The sequence below is a fragment of the Magnolia sinica genome, chromosome 16, assembly GCF_029962835.1.
Source record: "Magnolia sinica isolate HGM2019 chromosome 16, MsV1, whole genome shotgun sequence".
Classification (NCBI taxonomy): Eukaryota; Viridiplantae; Streptophyta; class Magnoliopsida; order Magnoliales; family Magnoliaceae; genus Magnolia; species Magnolia sinica.
Genome location: NC_080588.1, coordinates 51,012,006 through 51,036,500, shown reverse-complemented (window position 1 = coordinate 51,036,500; position 24,495 = coordinate 51,012,006). Strand labels below are relative to the sequence as shown.

Here is a 24,495-nt window from a genome sequence, read left to right as displayed (position 1 = left end):
TTTTTAGAATGTCCAATTCTATGTCAAAATTGAACATGCTGACGAAGTCATTTATGTGGAAGTTCCTTTAATGTATTTTCACTAGATTTTCTCGTTGAGAAGCCACCATCTCAAAAGGATTTCACGCAGACATATTATAGGAAAATGAGAAAAATGGCAAGTATTACGAACTATTCTCTTTCATCGGCTACTACACTAAATGAGGATCTCACCTCTTTTGAGTCTACTGAGGTTGTCAATAATCTACCTATCGCGGTTCATAAAGATAAACGCTCTTATATTGTACATCCAATTTTCAATTTTATTTCCTTCAACAATTTATCTACAAATTATTAAAAAATTTCCCTTGCCTTGTCTGTTGCTTTTATTCCCAAGTCAATTCAGGATGCATTGTTGGATGAAAATTGAAAACGAGCTATTGATGAGGAGATGAACGCCATTATTTCAATGATACATATGAGAGAACTGTTCTTCCATTGAGTATGACACCAATTATAAATAAGATGGGTTTATACTATAAAACTCATGTCTAATGGATCAATAGATTATTACAAGGCTAGGTTGGTTGCCAATGGGTTACATCCAAGTTTATCTAGTAGATTATTTAGATACTTTTTTTAATTATCGGTGGCTAAGTTCAATTCGGTTTGAGTTGTTATATCTACATCTGCAAATTGTGATTGGCCCCTTTAAGTTGGATGTGAAGAGTGTATTCTTGCATGGAGACTTACACGAAGAGGTGTATATGGAGCAACCTCCTAGATATGTTGCTTATGGGGAGTCTTCCAAAGTATGCAAATTAAATGAGTTTATATATGTGCTGAAGCAGTCACCATGATCATAGTTTGAGAAATTCAAAAGTGTGATGATATCGTATGGGTTGAAGAGGAGTAAAGTAGATTATTTAGTTTTCTTGAAGGCATACTACATTTGGTTATATTGTACTCAAGGTGTTCCAAAATGGTAACGGTGGCCGTAACGGCTACCACTGTTACCGTTATGATACGGGTTGTAACGGCCATTACGGCCCCTGCATCGGCAGTTACGGTCCTTTTTTGTTTTTTGAAAAAACTGTTATAGGACTGTTATGGGTAAGTTACGACCTTTTTTTTTTTTTTTGTAACGGTCATTTCGACCCCGTAACGCATGACAGTTATGACCGTTACCGTTACATAACAGCTGTAACGGCCATTATGTACCAATTTTGAATACCTTGATTGCATTTGTTTATGTGGATGAAATTATAATGATAGTTTATGACTTGGAAGGTATTGGGAAATTGAAGTCGAATCTTCATTCTTAGTTCAAAATCAAATATCTTGGTTTTCTTCTATTTTTTTTGGGCTTTTAAGCGGCGAGATGTAAAGTTGGAATAAATTTATATCGGAGGAAATATGTTTGTAACTTGTTGAAAGAGGCAAGTATGCTAGGTGCAAACCTGTAGATACACCAATGGATCCTCATCTCAAACTTGAAGGAGGAGAGTTATTGGTCGATCCTGGTATGCACAAAAGACTCGTTGACGAACTTATCTATTTGACCATCACCAGATCTAATGTTGCCTTTTTCGTTAGTGTGGTCAATTAGTTTATGCAAAGTCCTCGAGCCTCATATTTAGTTGTGGTTATGAGGATTCTTGGGTACTTGAAGTGTGCACCTGGGAAAGGTATACAGATCTTATGGGCATCTTTTGATTGCTGGTTAATTAGATGCAGATTGTGCAGGGTTGAGACATGACAGGCGGTCGACTACATGTTACTGCACATTCCTCGATGGTAATGTGGTTACCTGGAAAGGTAAAAAGCAAAATGTAGTGGCCAGGTCAAGTGCTGAAGTGGAATATATATAAATCAGTGGCACTCATAACTAGTAGACTGTTTGGCTGAAATCACGTCGTAAAGAATTGGGATTTGTGGTTAAAGTTTCAATGCCTTTATATTGCGACAGTCAAGCTGCCATGTGTATTGCCAACAATCCAATGTTTCATAAGAGAACAAAGCATATAGAAGTCACTACCATTTCATCCAGGACTATCTCAGAATAAAATCTACACTCATTATATTTTATCACATGATTCGGTTGTAGATTGGTTCACCAAAGCACTGACAAAGTTTCATTTCAAAAAGCTTATATCCAAGATGAGCATGTATGATATCTATATTCCAGCTTGAGGGGGAGTGTTAGAATGTTTAATGGCCATAGTGTCATACGGTGGGTCGTTATGGGCTGTTGGGCTTTATTGTATATGTTTGGGTAGTGTTTAGGCTTATAGGAGAAGTCTTTTACATTACTTGAGCAAGGAGGGTACTTTGTAAATTTACCACTTTTTAGTGAATGTCCTAATAAAACATAAAGATACATAAGAGGTGAGGACGTGGAGGTGGATTCTTGCTAGCCATTACACTCTTTTCTCCTCTCTTTTTCCTTTCACTTTCTTCTTCCTCTTCTTGTTTTTTTTTTTTTTTCCATTGATTCCCCTATTTTGCACGATTTTACATAATATAAAACCATTGTTAACCAAAACCAGATGAACGCATTTTAGGCATCTACCAAACAGGGCCTTAAGAAATTTGGATTGGACTATTTCAAACCTTTGTTCATTCAATTCGTTTCCTTATAGGCTCGGCCTTGTAGGGTCATGGCTTACGGGACCAAGGCCGGGCTAGGGCCAAATCTACCCCATTGCCACCCTTAGTCTAATCCCTTGATGTTTGGCCTATATGCCATCCATGAGGAGGTGCACCAGATCAGCAATCCTAATTGACACATGTTTGCCATGTGTACCATGAGAAGGAGAACCCTGTAGGGCCTATCTTGATGGCCTTGATTTTGGAAGGCCACCTGATCATATTCGTGTTGGCTTGAGGGGTCATTGAGGAAGAGATTTGCCTTTTTTTCATATCATTTTAGGGAAGCAGATTGAATTCTGAGGTGGACCATGACATAAGAAATCGTGGTGATTGACCGTCCTACCATTAAAAACTTCTTAAGACATACTTTAGTGTTTTTGTAGTGTTTATTTGCCATCCAATCTGTTGATAAAGTCACATAAGCCTGGATGAAGGGAAAGCAAATATAAGCTTGATCCGAAATTTTTTTGGCCAATTAATGGCCAATCAACACTCTTTTCTATGATATGGTCCACATGATAATTGGATTTGTTTCATTTTTGGGATAATGTCATAAAATGATCTAAAAAAACATATGAATGACGTGGATACATAATACATACATCAAGGTGGGCCCCATGGTAAGGGCCGCACCATCTTGGGTGGGGTTGGGATCTCATCTAATCCCCTCTCTCTCTCTCTCTCTCTCTCTCTCTCTCTCTCTCTCGTTATAGGGATAGTGTATCCAACTTCCGTGGTGTGTTGATGTCACAAGTTCAGTTAGCCCTATCATGTGTGTTATACTCACATTGCCCACCCATTTTGCGAGATCATTTTTTGGCTTGGACCTAAAAATGAAGTAGACCCGGATCTCAAGTGCACCACACCACAGAAATTGGTGGGGATTTATTTTTTTTCCCTTTTTAATACACACACACACCCCACACACACCCACGCACTCACACCAAAGTAGTTTTTTACCACAATGGGTACTCGAACACATGACCTCATGTTGAAACTCTTGTTAGTCTACCACTAAGCCATGAGTAAGAGTTGTTGGGGAACCGCAAAAGCAAATTCAGAATTCAAATCACATAATGAGAAGCAAACGCTAACAAAGAATGCATAGGAACACACGATTTTATGTGGAAAATCCTTGTAGGAAAAAATTTTCGCACAAAGCGACAAGCAAATCCACTATGAAAACGAATTACAAGATATTAAATGAACTTACAGATGTGAAGACCCTTATTTTCTCCCTTCCAAACTCTAGAATTGATTTATCCATTTTTGTTCTCCCCTAATCCCGCAATTACACGCATATATATAGAACGATGAAGGTCGAATGATCGAACCTGTCTAAAACTGTCTAGGGATGAATCTGTCTAATTTGGGGTTCACTCGAACAATCGAGCATGGTGTTCAGTCGATCAAACTTTCATGTTTCGTACAGATTGAAGACATTCAGACAATAAGAACCCATGGAAAGTAGTGGAAATTGAAAGCCTATCACTGAAAACTTCTTGAGGGCTACAAAAGTTTTGTTTCAAATCAATATTTGTGTTTTCCCTTCATTTAGGTCTGTGTTACCTTATGAACAAGTTGGATGGCAAATAAACATCATGATGGGCCCTAGGAAGGTTTCAATGGTGAGCGTCATTGTCCCCACTGCTTTCTATGGTGTGGTCTGGAGAGAGAGAAGGTAAAGGTCCGGCTGTCTGGGTCCAATGACTCTCTATGGTATTCTATCAATGGTGTTTTGAAGTTAATAAAAAAAGAAAAGAAAAAGATGTGCTGTATTTCATAGAGGAACTCAGGAAAGATCACAGATAAATCATTAGATTAAATTGTCACTCTCTTCCTGAAAATTTAGGGGGTGAAGGAGATTAAATGCTTCGGACCAGCTAGCTTGTTGAGTGGGAGCGATGAGGTTTCAGACGAGTGATGGGAAACTAGTTTTGTTACTTCTGATACTAGATCTCTTGCTCTTTGTTTAAATATAGTTGGGTCTAATGTTCCAAGGGATGTGAATGAGTTAGCCCGAGTCTAGTCTTCAGGTTCATCCTTTCTGCATTCTTAGGCTAGGATGTTTTTTTTTTTTTTTTTTCTCTTTAATAAGTAATTACTATTCAAAAAAAAAAAAAAAAGAAAGAAAGAAAGAAAGAAAGAAAAAACTAGGGAGATCATTAATATTTATTATTTTCTCTTGATTAAACTGGATGTTGTCAATTCAATTCACCAGTTCATCCATATGCAGCCTAGTTTGTTATGTCTTCATTCATTTACAATTTTACACAGTTTTGGTGGTGGTAAAAGCGGTGAATGACCTGTCTATTTGGTGAAATCCCCCGTACCACCTAACATCCTTGCCATGGTTAAAATAAATAGTCATTGAATGAATTACAGGCTTGACGCACTGCATAATTTTGAGAGAAGCTAAAAGGCATTGCTGTATCTTTTTGAAATGAGTCTAGAGTTTGAACCACGAGATATCTATGTCAGAAATAGTGACTAGAAAGCATTGATCTGATATAATCATCTGATATAATCATCTTTCTTTGAATTATTCTCATAATTGTTGCTTATGCCCGCATGTATGTTATACAGGATACACATGGCTGGAGCTCCGCCCACTTACCGGTAGAAAGCATCAGGTACAAGAGTTTGAACTGAACAGTGATAACAGCCTATAATGCATCTCAGTGCTATTAATTTCACTTCGATCAATCTACCCAACATATAATTTTCATTTCTTTTGATGAAGCTCCGCGTCCATTGTGCGGAAGCCTTGGGAACACCAATAGTTGGAGACTACAAGTATGGTTGGCAATCTCACCGGAAATTGGAACCCATGCCTTGTTTTAACTGGGAAAGGGAGAGTGCTAAACATCTTACAAAACGGAAACTTCCCTTTGGCCTCGACTTGGAGAGTGGCAGTATCTCGGAAAAGCAGCCACACCTGCATCTTCACTGTAGGCAAATGCTCTTGCCAAATGTGTCACTGGCTCTACAACTGCAATCATCAACTCACTGTGATCTTTCGAAGCTGGAGAGGATCAACTTAGTTGCTCCTTTGCCATCACATATGCAAAGAAGTTGGGACATCTTGAGCTCTTGATATTCTTGCAGTACGTATGGATCTTCAGCCCAATTATTATTATTATTTTCTTTAATGGAGAGAATTTATTATGGTAAAAGAGGAAGAGAAACCTTAAAGGAGTGAGCTCCCAATACAAAGATCCACCTCTCTCAAACCATTTCAAGGAAGAGTATTTGCAACATCACTAGGAGCCATTTAGTGTTCTTAAATAACTGCTTTTGGGCAATGGTAATAGTCATAAGCACTCATTTAAGTGTTAGATATATTTGGTTAGGGGTATACATCAATCAATTATAACAAAACATTCTTTCTTCTTCTTTTTTTCCCCTTTTAAACAGGGCTTATTTCAAGAATGGAGGGGTTGGAGCAGGCGTTTCCAATTGGAAGAGTCATGATTCAGTGAGTGGCATCTCATGCGAGGGTTGGAACATGTATGATAGATTCATGCATCAGAGATCCAGGCTATTCAACAGGTAGAGCGCCTTGTGAACATACCGCATACCAAAAATCAGGATAGTACACTCGTTACGTGCCATGGTATATCGAATTTGGAATGGACTTTTCTTTTCTAACCACCCATTTCTCATATGAAATAGACCTCCTTGATTAGAGGACCACACTATTTTTTGTCCATGCTACCCTTCTTGAAGATGGCCCAGATATCTGAACCATATGTCAGTCTAACTGGATATGGTAGGTTTTATGTCCACATCTGACAAGAAAGTGTCCGTGGTCCAGAAGATGGGTGGAGATTTTTCCATCGGCATGTATTCGGACCATGTTTGCATCCATGTCAAGACCCACTGGATGGACAGTCCCTATTCACATGCCTTCCCACCATCCTGTGTTTGGTGGAGAGAAGTTGGTAAGAGGCATCTCTATCACGTTGTACCCTAAAACCCACTACCTTCTCCTTGGCAAGTCCATTTCTTCTCCTCTTGCAAGGGTAGTGATATAATAGAGGTCTGTATTTATTAGGATGAACCCCAATTTTGACCATATATTTGGCAGCAGTGTTCGAAGTATCAGTATCGCTACAAGTTTCACTCGCAAGGGATATAGAAACGATATCAATATCGCTGATAATCGGATATGCGGGGAAACATGGCGAAAACGGTGGAATTTTTAGCGAAACTCCAGGAGATGTTAAAATGGACATATTTGCATATTTAGAAATAAAAAATTGCAAAAAGAATGCATACATAACAAGCTTCCATTTAATGAGGCTTTAAAAGCATATGTTGTTATGAGAAATCAGTCCAACCATCTCATCTAGACTATTTAATCATCCAACCTTTCCATCTAAATATCCATCAATATTGCAAAATATCAACAACATATGATATTTCACCAAGAAATCATCAACAATTGAAAAGAAAACGAAAGATTGTGATTTCACTATCACGCATGTTGCGAAATTGATATTATCAATATTATTATGGCAAATTGAACACTACATACAACCATGTGTTCATGAAGAAAAATTGAAATAAAAATTTAGTATTGAAATATCGTCAATATACCTATGATATAAGCATTGCTTAGAATTTAGGTAGTCAAAAATATTGGTGATACATTGGCGATATTGATGCATTGGCAATACAAGTGATACCTAGAGTTTACATAGTTGAAAATATTGATGATTACATTAGCGATATTGATACATCAGTGGTACTTAAGCGATACATTGCTAATACTTGGAATATCTAATACTATCAGTGTTATCAATGCCGCCACTAGTGTTATCGTTATTGTTGAGGGGGAAATAAAGATGATATTGGAGATAAGTCGAACACTGCTTGGCAGTGAGGATGGTGGATTGGGAATAGACACCTGACAGGTCTGAACTCAAGACCGCATCATGATGCCCGACCCAGAATAGGTTGGTCTACACTAGCTAGGTGGGCCAAAGTATACAAAGCAAATATATGGTTGAAATGCAGCAGGCTGAAGTTCTCTGAACTTTCCACTTCTTCCCTCACATCATGGCCCGCCGAATAAGATGAGATTGATGTTTAGGAACATCTACATATCACACCCGTTGGCCTGCTCGCAATTTGGTCGAACGTGTGGACTTAGTAAAGTTCACTATAAAACTATGTTCACTCCAGTAATGCAAGGGGTTTGGTAATAGCAGACTGATGCATGATTATCAACCATGTTTGTTTTTGCACTAACAATTTTTAATAAAAACATGAGTGTCTAAAAACTTGAATGGACTTGGCCAGTCCCTCAAACTCGATACGAGCCACCCGTCAGTGGGGTCTACATGGTGGGACCTACCTGATTGCACGCCCATGTCCCAGTCTGGTTTATACGGTAGGATTGTTCAAACTTAAAAAAGGTAGGATTGTTCAAACTTAAAAAAAGAACGTTTTAGTAGTCTTTAGTAGGCTCTAGCTTAAGGAAGCGTTAGCGACCTTTCCTAAAGTCAAGGGAGTGTTAGCTAGTAAAATTAACAAAAGTATCTACAAAAAAAAATAAAAAAATCTCTAGCATAATTATTAGATATCAAATACAAATCATAAAGCATTTAAATAAAGTTTTCTTGACTTTGACAAAAGATAAAAGTCACTAATAATAATAATGGTTACTGTATCAAACTCACTATCAATGTCAATGTCAGGCGATACTCATCATAGATTTGCTGGTCCATAGAGATTGAATGATACTCATCATAGATTTGCTGGTCCATAGAGATTGAATGATACTCATCATAGATTTGCTGGTCCAGATTGAATCTTCGCTACCACACGAGGAATTAAATTAAAACTTCTTGACTTTTGAGTACTGATAAAGTCAATAATAACAGCAATTACTGTATCAAACTCACCATCCATGTCAATGTTAGGCAATACTCATCATAGACCTTGCTCTTCCATAGAGATTTAATCTTCGCTATTAAATAAAACATTTAAATAAAAACTTCTTGACTTTAACAAAAGGTAAAAGTCAATAATAACAAGAGTCATTGTATCAATGTTAGGCCAAACTCATCATAGACATTGCTTTTCCATAGAGATTCAATCTCGCAGAAAACGTCATCTTAAAGCATTTACATAAAAACTTCTCGAATTCGACAAAAGAAAAAAGTCAATAATAACAACAGTCACTGTATCATCATAGACCTTGCTCTTTCATAGAGATTTAATCTTTGCTATTACATAAGGCAAACATTACAAGCTTATGTTCATTTCTAATTATGCACCAAATATATATTATTCTAGTATTTAATATTTTAGTAATAAGTATCATTAGTAAAGTAAATTATGAAAATGCCCTCAGATAATCTGATAATCGAAAATGAATATGGTTATATATGTATCAGACCTGCTTAGAAGTCGGGTAATTGGGTAATTTTATTTATTTTTTATTTTTTTTATTTTTTGAACCAGTTAAAAAATTCATGTCCATATCCAATTTTCTGGGGTCGGAAATGTAGATAACTGGGTAAATTGATATCCAGCTCTAGTCTTGCCACGGTTCTGATTAGGTGCGGCCCTCGCCTCACCCAAGACAGTGCGGCCATTACCGTGGGCCCACCTTGATGCATATATTCTATATCCATGCCATTAATCCGTTTTTCCACATTATTTTAGAGCATAAATCTAAAAATGAAGCAGATCCAATTCTCAGGTGGGCCATCCCATAGGAATAAGTGGCGATTGACCATTAATGGGCCATAAAAGTTTTGCATCAAGTTGATATTTGTTCTTTTTTTTTTTTTTAACCCCTTCATCCAGGTTTATGTGACCTTATCAACAGGTTGGCTGGCAGATAAACATTGCGAAAACATTACAGTGAACTCAGTGTTGAAACGAGGTATCTTTCACTCAGGCTACACCAAGTTGATATTTGTTCGTTTTTTTACCCCTTCATCCAGGTTTAGGACGTCTTTAATGGTAGTGTTCAATCACCATTGGTGTGCGTGCACATGTGGTTTATAACATAAATTAGGACTATTGGCACTCCTCCTAACCAAATTCACATGCCCCTTGAAAGGGACTCAATCCCCTAGGTAAAAAGCCTATTATATAACAAGAAAAGATGCCCGGGCAAATTCAACGTGGCACTAAACCCGCAACACAAATTTCAAATTTTAGAGGAAACGAAGATATTTAAAGTTCCTTTTTAAAAATAAAAAAATAAAAATACAACACTTCCATCGTAAATTCTAACAATACTGACATTCCAAACTCATGACAATACTATGTGATGGCCCTTGATAATGTGAGTGGTGTAGGATTCGTTTAGGCAACTCCACTTAGTTGGAATAAGGCTGAAATAATGATAATGATGAGAATAATTCAATTAAGAAAGCATGATTCGCCTGAGTCCCTGTGTTGACCCACCCAAGTTAAGTAAAATATGACCTTGACAGCCTTTGTCTGGACACAATATTAAAGTATCAAACAGGGACAAGAGGTAGTTAAATTGTCCATTTTTAAGTTTGTGGAGATCATAGATTAGTGATATTTTATAATAATTCCTTCAAACGAAAAGCCATTTTATTTTAGATTGAACGTGGAATGGAAGCTCTCTAATTCATTTACATTTGAAGTTGTTTACCACACATTTAAAAAAAAACAATCTGTGTTTATGTCAAAATTTGACAGATCAAATCAACAACACTAATTATGCCACATTGTATGTACAAGATATCTAGCTTGTACAATAAGTATCTAAAAAGCATATAAAATCTTTGGATGTCATGTCAGCTAGACTATCTTCAGATAAGTATGAATAGCCGTTATAGACATGTCAGTGTTGAAGCATGTTTAGCAAAAGGAGCTCATTGGAGGGGAAACTTTATGTTGGGGGCCTTGCACAAAACCTTAGGATATAGCCTCCCAAAACAAACCAGAATTATGGGATAATGAAGCAATGAAATAAGTCAAAGCACAAATCACACGACACGAGATTTTTATGTGGAAAACCCTCGAAGAGGTAAAAACCACGGGACCTCGTCCAGATCAACAATCCACTATGAAGTAGAACGTTACAACCTTCTTCCCTCACGCAGGAGTGGATAAACAATAAGAGAATAAAATAAAAATGGAGAGATCTAACCGATTACGAGGACGTAGAAGCGTTAAGATATCAAGTACACAGTAGATCACTTCTACGACCAAAACCTCCATTCCACATGCTTCCTCTCTCTCTCTCTCTCTCTCTCTCACCTTTGATAGCCCTAAACCCTTTAGCAAATCCTTGTAAAGCTTTAGGAAACCCTCTTGTATTACCTAAAAAAGCCCTAAGCACCCCTATTTATAGTTTAAGAAACTCTCTTTCGCACATCTTGCGAAAGAGCCTCAAAATTCCACAATCCACACAGAATTGCGGAACGAATCTGCGTAACATTGACTGGTCGAGCGGCCTACTCGACCGGTCGAGCACCTCCCTCAACTAGTGAAGTACCCTGGAGAAAAAACATTAGATGGTCGCTAGACTTTGAGTCGAGCCCCACTCGACCGGTCGAGCGCCACCCACCACCGGTTGAGCGAGGCACTCGACTAGTCGAGCCTGGGGAGAAAATCCCCATCAAATCTCTCCCTTTTCGACTCAGGAGGAATCTACCTTCTTCAAGCTAGCTCAGTTTCTACAAACCTCAAACTTGCCCTTGAGTAATGCCTTGGTTATTATGTCTGACCCATTATCGTCCGTGTGGACTTTCTCAAGCTGTAACACCTTTTGTTCCAAAGTATCCCTGATCCAGTGATACCGAATCTCTATGTACTTTGAGTTGGAATGCTGACTTGGATTCTTGCTCAAGTGTATAGCACTCTGACTATCGCAATAGACCATGTGCTGCTCTTGCTTTAGGTTAAGTTTCTGGAGGAACCTCTTTTTTCAAATCGTCTCTTTACATGCTTCTGTGACTGTAGTGTATTCGACCTCTGTCGTCGACAATGCTACAACTTTCTGTAACTTGCTCTGCCAAGAAACCGCTCCCCCTGCAAACATGAACATAAACCCCGATGTAGACTTCCTGAAGTCTATGTCGTCTGCCATATCTGCATCTATGTAGCCCTCTAATACAGGTTTTCCATCACCATAGCATAGGCTAAACTTGGATGAGCCCCTTAGATACTGCAATATCTATTTCACCGCTGCCCAATGCTCTTTGCCAGGATTGGCAAGATACCGGCTGACAACACCAACCGCATATGCTATGTCTGGGCATGTACACACCTTATCATATATCAAACTTCCTACAGTTGACGCGTAGGGTATCTTCTGCATCTCTTCCACCTCTGCCTTCATCTTGGGACACTGTCTGTCGCTCAATTTGAAGTGATTATCCAGTGGAGTACTGACCAGCTTCGCTGCATTCATATTGAACTACTCTAGGACTTTCTCAATATACCGCTCTTGTGACAGCCAAAGCTTCTTGCTTCTTCTGTCATGGGTTATCTCCATTCTTAGGATCTGTTTAGCCGGGCCCACGTCTTTCATCGCAAACGACTTGCCCAACTCCTGTTTCAACTTGTCGATCTTCTTGATATCTTTTCCCATGATGAGTATGTCATCAATGTATAACAGCAGAACTAAGATATCACCATCTGAGAACTTGTGCGTGAACACACAATGGTCCGACTCCGTTCTGTCATACCTATGTTTCAACATAAACGAGTCGAACTTCTTGTACCATTGTCGTGAAGCTTGTTTCAGCCCACATAAGCTCTTCCTCAACCTACACACCATATGCTCTTTACCTTTGACTTCGAACCCCTCCGGATGGTGCATGTAGATCTCTTCTTCCAGGTCACCATGGAGGAAGGCAGTTTTAACATCTAATTACTCTATCTCCAGATCCATGCTAGCCGCCAACTCAAGTAACACCCGTATGGATGTCATCTTCACCACTGGTGAGAATATCTCCTCGAAGTCTATACCTTTCCTCTGACCAAACCCTTTCACCACAAGTCTAGCCTTGAACCTCGTCTGTAAATTCTCCTACTTAACCTTCTTTCTGAACACTCACTTATTGCTCAAAGCTTTCTCGCATTTAGCCAATTTCACCATATCATAGGTGTGGTTCTTATGTAAGGATTCCATCTCCTCTTGCATAGCTTTTAACTACTCCCTCGTATGCTCGTCGGCTAGGGCCTTAGAATAGTCTTCTGGCTCTCCCCCATTACTGAGCATAATGTACTCATGCGGCGAGTACCTCTTGGACGGTTGTCTGTCCCTATATGACCTCCTCACCTGTGGCTCAACAGGTGGATCAAGTGGGGGCTGCTCCCCTTGTCCATCTTCTTAAGGAACTCCCCCGTCCTCTGCACCTTACTGTACTCCCCTGTCATCAGGCACCACGAGAGGAATAATCGGATCCATATCCTTTAGCTCACCTGAACTAGGCTGGTTCTTTTCTAGCTTACCAATGTCTTCTATACACTGATCTTCAAAGAAAACCACATCTCTGCTCCTAACGAGCTTCTTCTCAGTCGGATCCCACAATCTGTAACCGAACTTTTCATCATCGTACTCCAAGAACACACACTGCCTAATCTTCATATCGAGCTTGAACCTCTCTACCTTTGGCACGTGAATGGATGCCCTGCATCCAAACACCCTGAGATGATAGTATGATGGATCATGTCCAGTATGCACCTTCTCAGATTCTTCTCCATTCAATGGGGCTGATGGAGACCTGTTTATCAGATACACTGCTATGTGCATTGCTTCTCCCCAGAACGTCTTGGGCAATTTCGCATGAGATAACATGCATCTGATTCTCTCCACAATGGTGCGATTCATTCGCTCAGCCACACCATTATGCTAAGGGGTCTTGGGAACCGTCTGTTCATGCTGTATACCCAGAGACTTACAATACTCATGAAAGTCACCAATGTATTCACCACCATTGTCAGTGCGGATGCACTTTAATGATCTAACTATCTCTCTCTCGACCATGGCATGAAACAATTTAAACACACCAAAGACCTCGTCCTTGGATTTCAAAGCATAAACCCAAACCCTCCTAGATGCATCATGTATAAAAGTGACAAAATACAATGCCCCACCCAAGATTTTTGTCCTTATAGGACCACAAACATAAGAATAAACCAAATCTAATGCAGGCACTTTATTAACAAGAGAAGCAGATTTAACAAATAAAACTCTATGCTGTTTTCCTGATAAACAATCAATACAGGTTTTGAGAGGTATACATGTCACGTCTGGAAGGAGCCGCTTCCTCGCTAGTAGTTGAAGCTCTTTTTCACTCATATGGCCTAGATGTCTGTGCCACATGTTAATAACTGAATCTTCCGCTGCGTTCAACCCATCCTTGCACACACTGACACTTGCCTTGTAAAGGGTGCAACATTTCTTTCTTCTAGCTGCGATCAATGAACCCTTGATGAGCTTCCAGCGCTCACCAACAAATCGGCTTTCATAACCATCATCATCCAGCCTTCCCGTCGACATCAAGTTGAAGCGAGGGTTTGAAATATGCCTCACATCCTTGAGAACCAATGTGCAGCCCACATCGGTCTTCACACAAATATCACCGACCTGTACGATCTTTGATATGCCAGAATTTTTCATATTCACGGTCCTATAGTCACTTGACTTATAGCTTGTGAAGAAGTCCCTATGTGGAATCGCGTGAAAAGAGGCTCCTAAGTCAATCACCCAGTCGGTGTCCTGACTCGTAGCCGTGAGACATATATCATGATCTGCTGAAAGAATAACTACAACGTCGCCATCTGAAGTGATCGCAATGGAATTTGATTCATCTTCCTTCTCTTTTCATTTTCCTTTCTTGTTGTTCTTCTTACTAAGACATTCATGCTTGTAGTGGCCTTTCTTACCATAATTCCAGTATTCAACATCTTTCCTGGTACTCGACTTGCCTCTTGATTTATCTCGGGCCTTCCCGCCCTTTCTGTTCTTTCCTCTCCCTCATTTCTGTGTCACAAGGGCCTCTTGCTGAGTAGACCCCTAAGACTTCCTCCTTGTCTCCTCATTGAATAGACAGCTAGTTACCTGTTCCATGGATATCTTTCCGTCTGGCGCAAAGTTACTTAGAGATACCGCCAATGTCTCCCAACTGTCAGGCAATGAACTAAGCAATAGCAAAATCTGTAATTCATTATCCAGGACCATCTTTATAGCTGAGAGTTGGTTCACTATATTGCTGACCTCATTCATGTGCTCGGCTACAGAACCACCATCTTTGAACTCGAGATTCACAAGTCGTCGTATTAAGAAAATCTTATTACCGGCTGTCTTCCTCTCATACAGCCCTTGTAATTTTAGCCATAGGCTAACGGCCGAGGTCTTCGTAGACACATGGTGGAATACAAAATCATCCAACCAATATCTAATAAACCCCACCGCCTTCTGGTCCATCTTCTTCCAATCATCATCAGACATATCCTTGGATTTTGCTGATATGCCTAAAAAATTGGAGAATATAAGTTCTTGTAATAAAACAAGTCCTCTATCTTAGCCTTCCATATGGTCCAGTTAGAACCATTGAGGCTGATCATCCTTGATGAGCCACCTTCTATAATTCAAAACTGATCCCACTCCGTTCAATGAACCTGACTTTGATACCACTTTGTTGGGAGGCCTTACACAAAACTTTAAGATCTAGCCTCCTAAAACAAACCAGAATTATGGGATAATAAAGTAATGAAATAAATCAAAGCACAAACCACACGACATAAGAGATTTTTACGTGGAAAACCCTTAAAGAGGTAAAAACCAAGGGATCTCATCCAGATCAACAATCCACTATGAAGTAGAACGTTACAACCTTCTTCACTCACGCAGGAGTGGATAAACAATAAGAGAATAAAAGAAAGACGAAGAGAACTAACCAATTACGAGGACGTAGAAGCGCGGAGATATCAAGTGCACAGTAGATCACCTCTACGAGCAGAACCTCCCTTCCACAAGCTTCCTCTCTCTCTCTTTCTCTCAATTTCTCACAACTTTGATAGCCCTAAACCCTTTAACAAACCCTTGTAAAGCTTTAGAAAACCCTCTTGTATTACCTAGAAAAGCCCTAGGCACCCTTATTTATAGTTTAGGAAACTCCCTTTCGCACATCTTGCGAAAGGGCCTCAAATTTCCCAATCCGCATAGAATCGCGGAACGAATCTGCGTAAGCTCGACTGGTCGAGCAGGGTCCTCGACCGGTCGAGCAGCCCACTCGACCGGTCGAGCACCTCCCTCGACTGGTTGAGTACCCCGGAGAAAAAATATTGGATGGTCGCTGGACTTTGAGTCGAGCCCCACTCGACCGGTCGAGCACCACCCACAACCGATCAAGCAAGACACTCGACCGGTCGAGCTTGGAGAGAAAATCTCCATCACTTTAGCCTGCACAAATTGTCATGTTAAAAACTAGCACAAGATTGTTGGTTGAATAGACGATGGTCGATTGACCCAACACCGCTCTATCTCTACACAGGGTCGGCGGTGATCATGGTTTGGACCGGACCCACATCGATCCTGGCACGCCCATGCATAGCAAGAGAAGCACATGCATGGCCGAAGAAAATCACACTAACACCATTTGTGGCATGCCCGGTGGGATAGGTCTGTAATTGCTGATTGAATATTACGACAATATGAATAGGCTATCTAATCGAGGCAGTGGAAACATTGAAGAACAACAGGGGGCAATATTTTAAGATTTGACAAATGAAGCATGTGACACGTGGATAAGCATTAATATCATATCACGTTTCTTGTCATCCTTTGCTGAATGACAAGAAACGAAAGGGGACAATGTGTTATACCAAAATTTGGCAGATCAGATCAATGACACAGATTATACCACATGTACAACATGTCTAGCTTGTACACAAAGTATCTAAAAGGTAAATAAAATCTTCAGATGCCATGTTAGTCAGATGATCTTTGGATACAGATGAATAGCCATTACGGACGCATCAGAACTGAAGCACATTCAATCGAGGCAAGCCATGATCAAGAGAAGGATAACTGCTCTTTCCCAGTTGGTTACACGTAGAGGCGCCACATGTGCCATCATGTATCTTCAACTTTCAGCAGGAGAAGCTATAAATAGTCGGAGCAAACATGAAAGAAGCACCAAAATCCAACCCTCAATCCAAACACAACCCTTTCCAACACAATGCTAATGGTTATCTTAGCATAGCATCTTTGCTTAACCCATCCACCGCTCATCTACCATGAACCATTAGGATAGGAGTAACATCAGTCCATCCTTGCGACCACGCCGGACCGACTCATACTTTTAATCCTCTAGCTGTAATTCACTTCCATCTGTGCCTACATGCCAGATCTGAAGAAAGAACTTAGCTTAGGAACCATTCGCCTATGCTAATACGCTGGGTCGACATTACCTGTAATAATTCTTGGTATTTCCATCACCCTGCTCACCAGCACATTGCTGCTACTCTTAGATATAGTTGGTGATCTTGCCATAGTGGGAGGAGATTGTTATCGATCACGTTTGGAATCCGCATCCATTTACATCTACCTCCGCCCATTCAATCATACAATTGTTGCACATTCACAAGTCCTTGATTAACAAGGCAAAAAGAACTTACTGGAGGGGGAGCCTCAGCCTCCGCAGATTGCTTAGTTAAAAATGAGCACAAGATTACTGGCTAGATAGACGGTGTTTGATCGACCCAGCGCCACTCTATATCTACATCAAGGGTCAATGGTGATCACAGTTTAGACCGGACCTACATCAGCCCTAGCACGCCCACACACAATAAGACAAGCACACGCATGGCCAGAGAAAACTGCACCAACACATTGCTTTTGTTTCCGATTGGAACTAGTCAACAGCCGGTGCCCCAGCTGATGGGATATATATATATATATATATATATATATATATATATATATATAGTATAAGTATGAGTCCGTCCCATGAGGTCGAGCTGTGTGGGCCCCACCGTGATGCGTTTCGAACATCTAACCCATCAATCAGATGCACCATTCCATCGTGGGCCTAGGTCTCAAAAATCAAGTCAATCCGTGACTTGTGTGGGCCACACCACATACAGAAGTGGGGAGGGGCCGTGCACCATTAAAACATTCATAATCAGTTTTTTGGGCCCACCGAGATGTGGTTTGCAAATCCAGCCCATCCAATATGTGTGTCCCACTTGCAAGAGGGTTCAGACCAAGTTTCAGCAGCATTCAAAACTCAGGTGAGCCCAACCAAGTGCTTTTATATGTTTAAACGGTGTTTCACATGATTTTAGATGGTATGGCCCACCTGAGTTCCGTATACGGCTGATTTTTGGGATATCCCATAATTTAGAGGGTACCCATCAAATGCACGATGTTGATGGTCGACACGCATCACGATGGGGTCCACACAGCTTGACCTCACGGGAGCTAATCGTGAGGTCGAGCGCATAGTACCTTTTCCCATATATATATATATATATATATATATATATATATATATATATATATATATATGGTTTCCATATATGTTAATAATATACCAACTTCATCGTGATCTAAGCTTTACCCCAGCTAATACATGTGGGGCCATGATTGATTTATCTAAGCAGTTGATATGGTAGGTCCCACATCATTGATGGACTATGCACATCAAATCTCCTCAATTGGTCAGCACTAGCCTGCAAACCAAATATATATTTAAAGAAGAAATCCACCAACAATCCACGTTAATATGTAAAAGTCATATCACTGCGGAGTGCCGGCCCCACATATACAAACTTAGTGCACAAGGGAAAGTTGTATGTTGGTTGCAGATAGGAAACTTTTGCCTCATTTGGGTACCATACAAGCGAAGTAGATAGTCGATTTTGATGTGTTTGGTGACAAACAGGTTTCTGTTGGTGTGCAAGACTGTTATAATAGTTCGCCACCATTTTAAAAAAATAGTGGAGCGCTTCAACCATACATATCGCATAATTATAGAACAATCATAGCCATCCAAACCTCCAACTCATGTGATACAACATAGCCTGAAAACTAGGCTAAGAACATGAAATTAGCTTATCTTAATTTTTCCCTTGTAATTTGGACCACTCACCATTTTACTTCTAACAGTCCATTTGATAATTATCAATTGCATGGTTAGAATTGATTGATTACTATAATTTTAGTAACATGATAGATAATACATAATGCGCCTGGCGATTTGGGTGGTGTGGATGATCGTATGCGAGTAGTGCCACGTGTGAGGAAAGGAGAGAGTTGTGTAAATAGTAAGATGGAACAAGGATGAAATAATGATAATGATGAGAATAATTCAATTAAGTAATATTTTATGATAGTTCCTTCAGACCATATCCCATTTTATTTCAGATCTGCATGTGGAATGAAAGCTCTCTAATTCATTTACATTTCTGATGGTTTACCAAACAGATTTTTTAAAAAATAATCGGCGCTTCTTTCTCTCTCTTAGGAATCAATTAGCAATGTTAGGGTTCTAAAATATTAGAAAATGGTACGGTGAGATGCGGTCGATTGATGATGTATATAATTTACTAATTTCAACGCTGTCTAAGCCTTATCCCAACTAATACATGTTTGTTTTATTCAAACCGTTGATATGGTGGACCCCACCATGGATGGACCATGCACAACAAATCTTCTCAATTGGGAAGTTTATGATGTATAACTCATATCAGTGTGGGTCCCACATGTAGGAACTTTGTGTTGGCTGGAAATAGGAAACTTTTGGCCCATAAGAGTGCTATGCATGGGAAGCGAGTAGCTGTATTATTTTTTTTTTCCTTGTAATTTGGACCGCTCACTATTGTACTTGTAACCGTCCATTTAATAATTATCAATTGTGTGGTTAAAATTGGTTGATTAGTATGATTGTAGTAACTTTATAAATAATACATAATGGGCCCAACGATTTGGATGGTGTGGATGGTTGTATGCGAGTGCCACGTGTGAGGAAAGGAAGTGGCTTCTAAAAATAGGTTTCACCTCTCCTTTGTCTAAAACCCCATTGCATCTCTCCTCTTTCGTGAATAAGCAAGAGTGACTTTTCGACATTTTACGCCTGTAATTAGTTTTCCAGGGCTTACAACGATTTGGATCTGTTTATTATTATTAACTTTTTTCTATCATGCCTTAAAATGAGCTTTCAAAACGGATGGACGGCGTGGATGTAGTCCCATACATCACTATGGCCCCACACTCAGGGGTTCCAATCACCTCGGTGGATCCGGGGTCTCACCTAATCCGCTCTCATTTTGGGAAATAAGCAAAGTGGTTGTTGACTGTACGTGTGGCTTCCGTGGATCGTGGAGTGGATCCCTGACTGTGGGGCTCTCCATGATATTTGTACCAAGGACTGTGTGATGTCTGGACTGTTGATCCATGAGCAGGCCCTTCTGATGTGTGGTTATGATTGCCCGATTGACATCATTGTATTTCAACCTCAGGTGGGCCACGGCACAAGGAGTAATCGGAACAACAGCCATTGGTTAGGTTTGTGTGTGAGGTGGCTGTGATGTGTATCTTTCATACTCTACATAACCCGTTTTAAGCGGCGCCTAAAATCACCATCTCTCTAGATTCCATCAAGTTATATATTTGAAATCTATTCCATCCATCAGGTTGCTACCCTTATCTTCATCGCACAAACAAAATATCAAACTATAGAAACTCACATTAGCCACACAAATGGGAACAATCTAAAATTGCACTTAGAACTTTCAGTTCATATGTTATGTCGTGGACCGCCTGAATTTTTAATCAAGCTGATTTTCATATTTTCCCTTCATCCTCGTGAATCACACCTGATGGGTGGGTTTGATGAAAGATACACACCATGGTGGTCCAACAAACAAACCGATGGTTGGCATCCCATCTCAATTGTTCTCTGTGATGTAGTCCAACTGCGTTGTGATCATGAATGATTTTTTGAATCAGGACCTAGTTATGTGGACTGCACCTGATGGACGTAGTGGATTTCACAAATAAAAAATGATGGGGCCAAAAAGCTTATGTGCTTTACAGGGCTAGGTAAACAGGTGTAGTAAGGATTCAGGTCCTAGAGATGTCACGCCCATCATAGTCATTGGATTAATAATGCATTGCATCAGTATCTGAGGGAAGAATTCTAATTTACTTTTCTGAAGAAAACCTACCGTCTTACAAAATTTTAACATTGAAAGCCAACGGTGTATGGTGGGCCAGGGACATGGGCTTGCGTCAAGCATTCCTAATCCTATCCGTTGCTGCTGTTAGCTTTAGAAGCATTATAAAAATTACCATAGAGCTTTGATAAGCCCACGGGTGTATATGACATCTATACATCGCCGCATGTGCCAGAGTGGCACACAAGTGTGATATCCAAGCCGTCCAATTTTGATGGTTCCAATGGTGTGATTCCCTTGTTAGAAACCCAGATTCAGTCATTAGGTGGGCCATGATTGACTAAACAAATGGGTGGTTGAGAAAAAAAGAAGAAACTTGCCAAAAGTGTTTCTATAACATTGGGCAGATGTAGGGTCAGAGCCACCTGATGGACGGCTTGGATCTGGAGACACTGTGCTCAAAGTGGACTTGTGGCCTCATTTAGATGGGCTACTTGCACACGCATGGCCTAACAAAGGGTAATTTTTTACTATAGTTTTACTTATTGCCTATTTTTTTTCATTCAACCAGAATAAAATTTACCTTACCAAATTATAGCTCTATCTATATGGACGAACCCATTAAAACAAAAATACTCCTACTCTTTTATGCTGTTTTATCCTAAGATTAGGAGTATTTTTGTCCAAAATTGTGTTTTTATACCTTAAAAATTTACTTTGGTAAGATAATTTTTTAAAGGAATCGGTAAAAAAGACATAAAAGGAAAGAGTTTGCTGTGCTAATTTTTTTTCCTGACAAAGCCCTCAAGGATGCTAGGTGGGGCCACTGCAATGTATGCGAGAAATCCATTAAGTACATCCGTTTTTAAAGATCAATTTAGAACGTGAGACCGAAAACAAAGTGGATATAAAACTCAAGTGGGTCACACGAGAGAGAAAATTGGGTAAAGAAATTCCTTCCGTTGAAACCTTCCTAGGTTCCAACTTGATTCCGTTTATAAGGTCATTCCCGATGGGATAAAGTGAAACACCACAAAGATACCCTGATACAAAACTTTTATAGCTATGAGAATGCTTCAACGGTGCTCACTGAATTCCCACTGTTTCCTCTCGTGTGGCCCACTAGAGTGTTGTATATACCTAATTTTTGGTCCAACGTACTGAAATGACCTAGAAAAAAAGGATGGACTGGGTGAATTTCTCACAAAAATATCGGTGGTCCCCAACCAGCATCCTTGCGCAGGAACTTCCTGCTAAATGTTTTCGCAGTCAGTTGCGTTTGGACACGTGGACAATTTAGATAATCGATCTCAATCGTCCATTGTTCCCGGCTGTAATCCGGTGAATTTAAACACGTGGGTTGTCCAATCAGTAATCTGCACCGCTCACTGGGTCCAATCCGCTCTTCATAGTTTCAGTGGTACCTTGTACATAATCTCGTGCTTACCAATTTGTAGATATTATTCAAATTGCATCTACCACCGTCCGTTAATCTAACCCCAAATAATTTAGTAGAGCCCTCCCTACTAAGCCACACATTGCAGGAAATGAATCCAAACCATACATCTAATGGGCCCACCGATATGGACGGCAAACAGTTCAAGAACTACAATTATCGGATGATTCCAGCCGTCCAATCAGTAGCCTCCAAACCAACTATGTAAACTCAGAATAGTTAATGATCTACGTTCAGCAAAGTAAATAATAATAATAATAGATATAAAAACCAAAAAACAAAAGATGATAGCTGCAATTGTCAGATAGGTTGGGTAGGATGGTCATGATTGATACGTCCACAACCACCTTTTTCCATTAAAAATGGTAAGAGATTGATTGATTGATTCCGCTGGCTATACATTGCATGAAGATGCTTGTTGGCTCCTCATGCAGCCACAATCGTAATTTTAAAATTGGGACACTTGAGTTGACTCGATGTTTTGCTAAGAGATTCGATACTTAATAATTTAGAAGTCCAAATGGGTTTTGCTAGCCCCCACACCTTGATTGGGAAGGGAGCAGCCACTCCAAATTTTTTTAATGAGGCATGGGGTAATCCATCACCAATTTGAATCATTCATTCATTTTCATTGTTATATTGTATTTATGAACATCTCTAGAATAACCCATCAGGCAATGGCATGTGTCATTGCATGAGCATATAGCAATGTAGAATTGGAAAATATTTTCAAATATATATGGAACACTTTTTATGGAATCACAGCTGGTGTTGAGCTAGATGGTATTGTTGGGGGATTGCAGAAGCACAGAGATGAATCAAACAAAATATTCCAATCGCACAATTAAGCCCAATCACAAAGACTTAGAATTTAACGTGGGAAAATCTTTATGGGAAAAAATTACAGCACAAAGCAATAGATGTTAGTATAAAAGCAGAAATTACAAGAGCTAGAGAGAATACTCGATTTGAACAAGCTTCGAATCTCCCCTTACAAGCCCTTGGAAAAACTCTATGATCAAATTAAAAAGCTTTGAGATACACCCTAATCCCATTTTCACCCCTGTATATAGCATTAAGAAGAATCCCAAACAAAATTGAAAAAGAAATCCCGCATTTACGTAATTCTGCATATTTTCTACGTGATCGTTTGATGGCACATTCGATGGGACTTCGATGACATCTAACTAAAGACCAAATATTTCATCGACTATACATGAATATCCCGGATTTTACTGATGACATCGAGCAGACCTTCGATGTCATTGAACAACCTTCGATGGCATTGAACAACCTTTGATGTTATTGAACAATCTTCGATGGCATCGAATAGCCTTTGGTGGAATCAAATAGGGCACCAAAAGTGTCCATCAACCAATTTTATAAATTCTGAATTTTAACGATGGCATCGAGCTGACTTCAATGACATCGAAGCCTACTTGATGACTTCGAACTATCATCGATAGACGTGTTGATTTATAGATTTATGACATCATTCAACAACAATATTCACAATGTCTTCAATTGTCATTCTTTATAGCTCCTTTTTTTCATATCTCTAATTCCGCCTTACAACGTAACTCCATCATCGCTTTTCATGCATCATCGGTCTTCTTTTATGCTTTCACTAAGCCCAAAGAAGTTGCACAGAACTTGAACTTCTCTCTGGGAACCACTTTAGTTAGCACGTCCGTTGGATTTACACTCATGCGAATCTTTTCTAAAGTCACGTCTCCTTCCTCAAGCACATGTCAGATAAAATGATGACAAACATCAATATGTTTAATATATGAGTGATAAATAGAATTTTTAGCTAAATTAATCGCTCTTTCACTGTCACGATTAACCGATACGACCTCTTAATGAAGCCTCAACTGATTTATCATCTCCATCAACTAAACACCTTCCTTGAATGCCTCCATCAATATCATATACTTAGCTTCTATCGTAAAAAGAGCCACCACAAACTGAAGCTTCGACATCCAACTGATCGCTCAACTCAATAGTACAAACGAGTAACCAGAAGTCGACCTCCTACTATCCACACTGCTCACGTAATCAGAATCCACAGACCCTACTGTAACATCCTGGATTTTCACTGTTTTGGATTTCTAAAAATCCTTAAATTTTTTTTAATGTAATTAACTTATATTATCACTTACTGACCATTGGCACTCAATGATAGTTTATACATGGGTGGAACCAGTAAAGAACCCTACAAGTCCGATTAATCAATCATAGGAAGCCAACGAATCTGCCCAATCACTTGAACAT

At 39.7% G+C, this 24,495-nt stretch overlaps 1 protein-coding gene across 1 annotated transcript in view; it reads left to right on the top strand.

The window, feature by feature from the left end:
• LOC131228710 (RNA pseudouridine synthase 4, mitochondrial) overlaps window positions 1-6,380 on the top strand; it is a 46,593-nt gene extending 40,213 nt beyond the window's left edge. The window contains exons 9-11 of the mRNA XM_058224558.1: window positions 5,217-5,263; window positions 5,374-5,937; window positions 6,048-6,380. Of these exons, the coding sequence (XP_058080541.1) occupies window positions 5,217-5,263; window positions 5,374-5,727 (401 nt within the window). The 3' untranslated portion in view covers window positions 5,728-5,937; window positions 6,048-6,380. The remainder of the gene's footprint in view (window positions 1-5,216; window positions 5,264-5,373; window positions 5,938-6,047) is intronic.
• The last annotated feature ends 18,115 nt before the right edge of the window (window positions 6,381-24,495 follow it).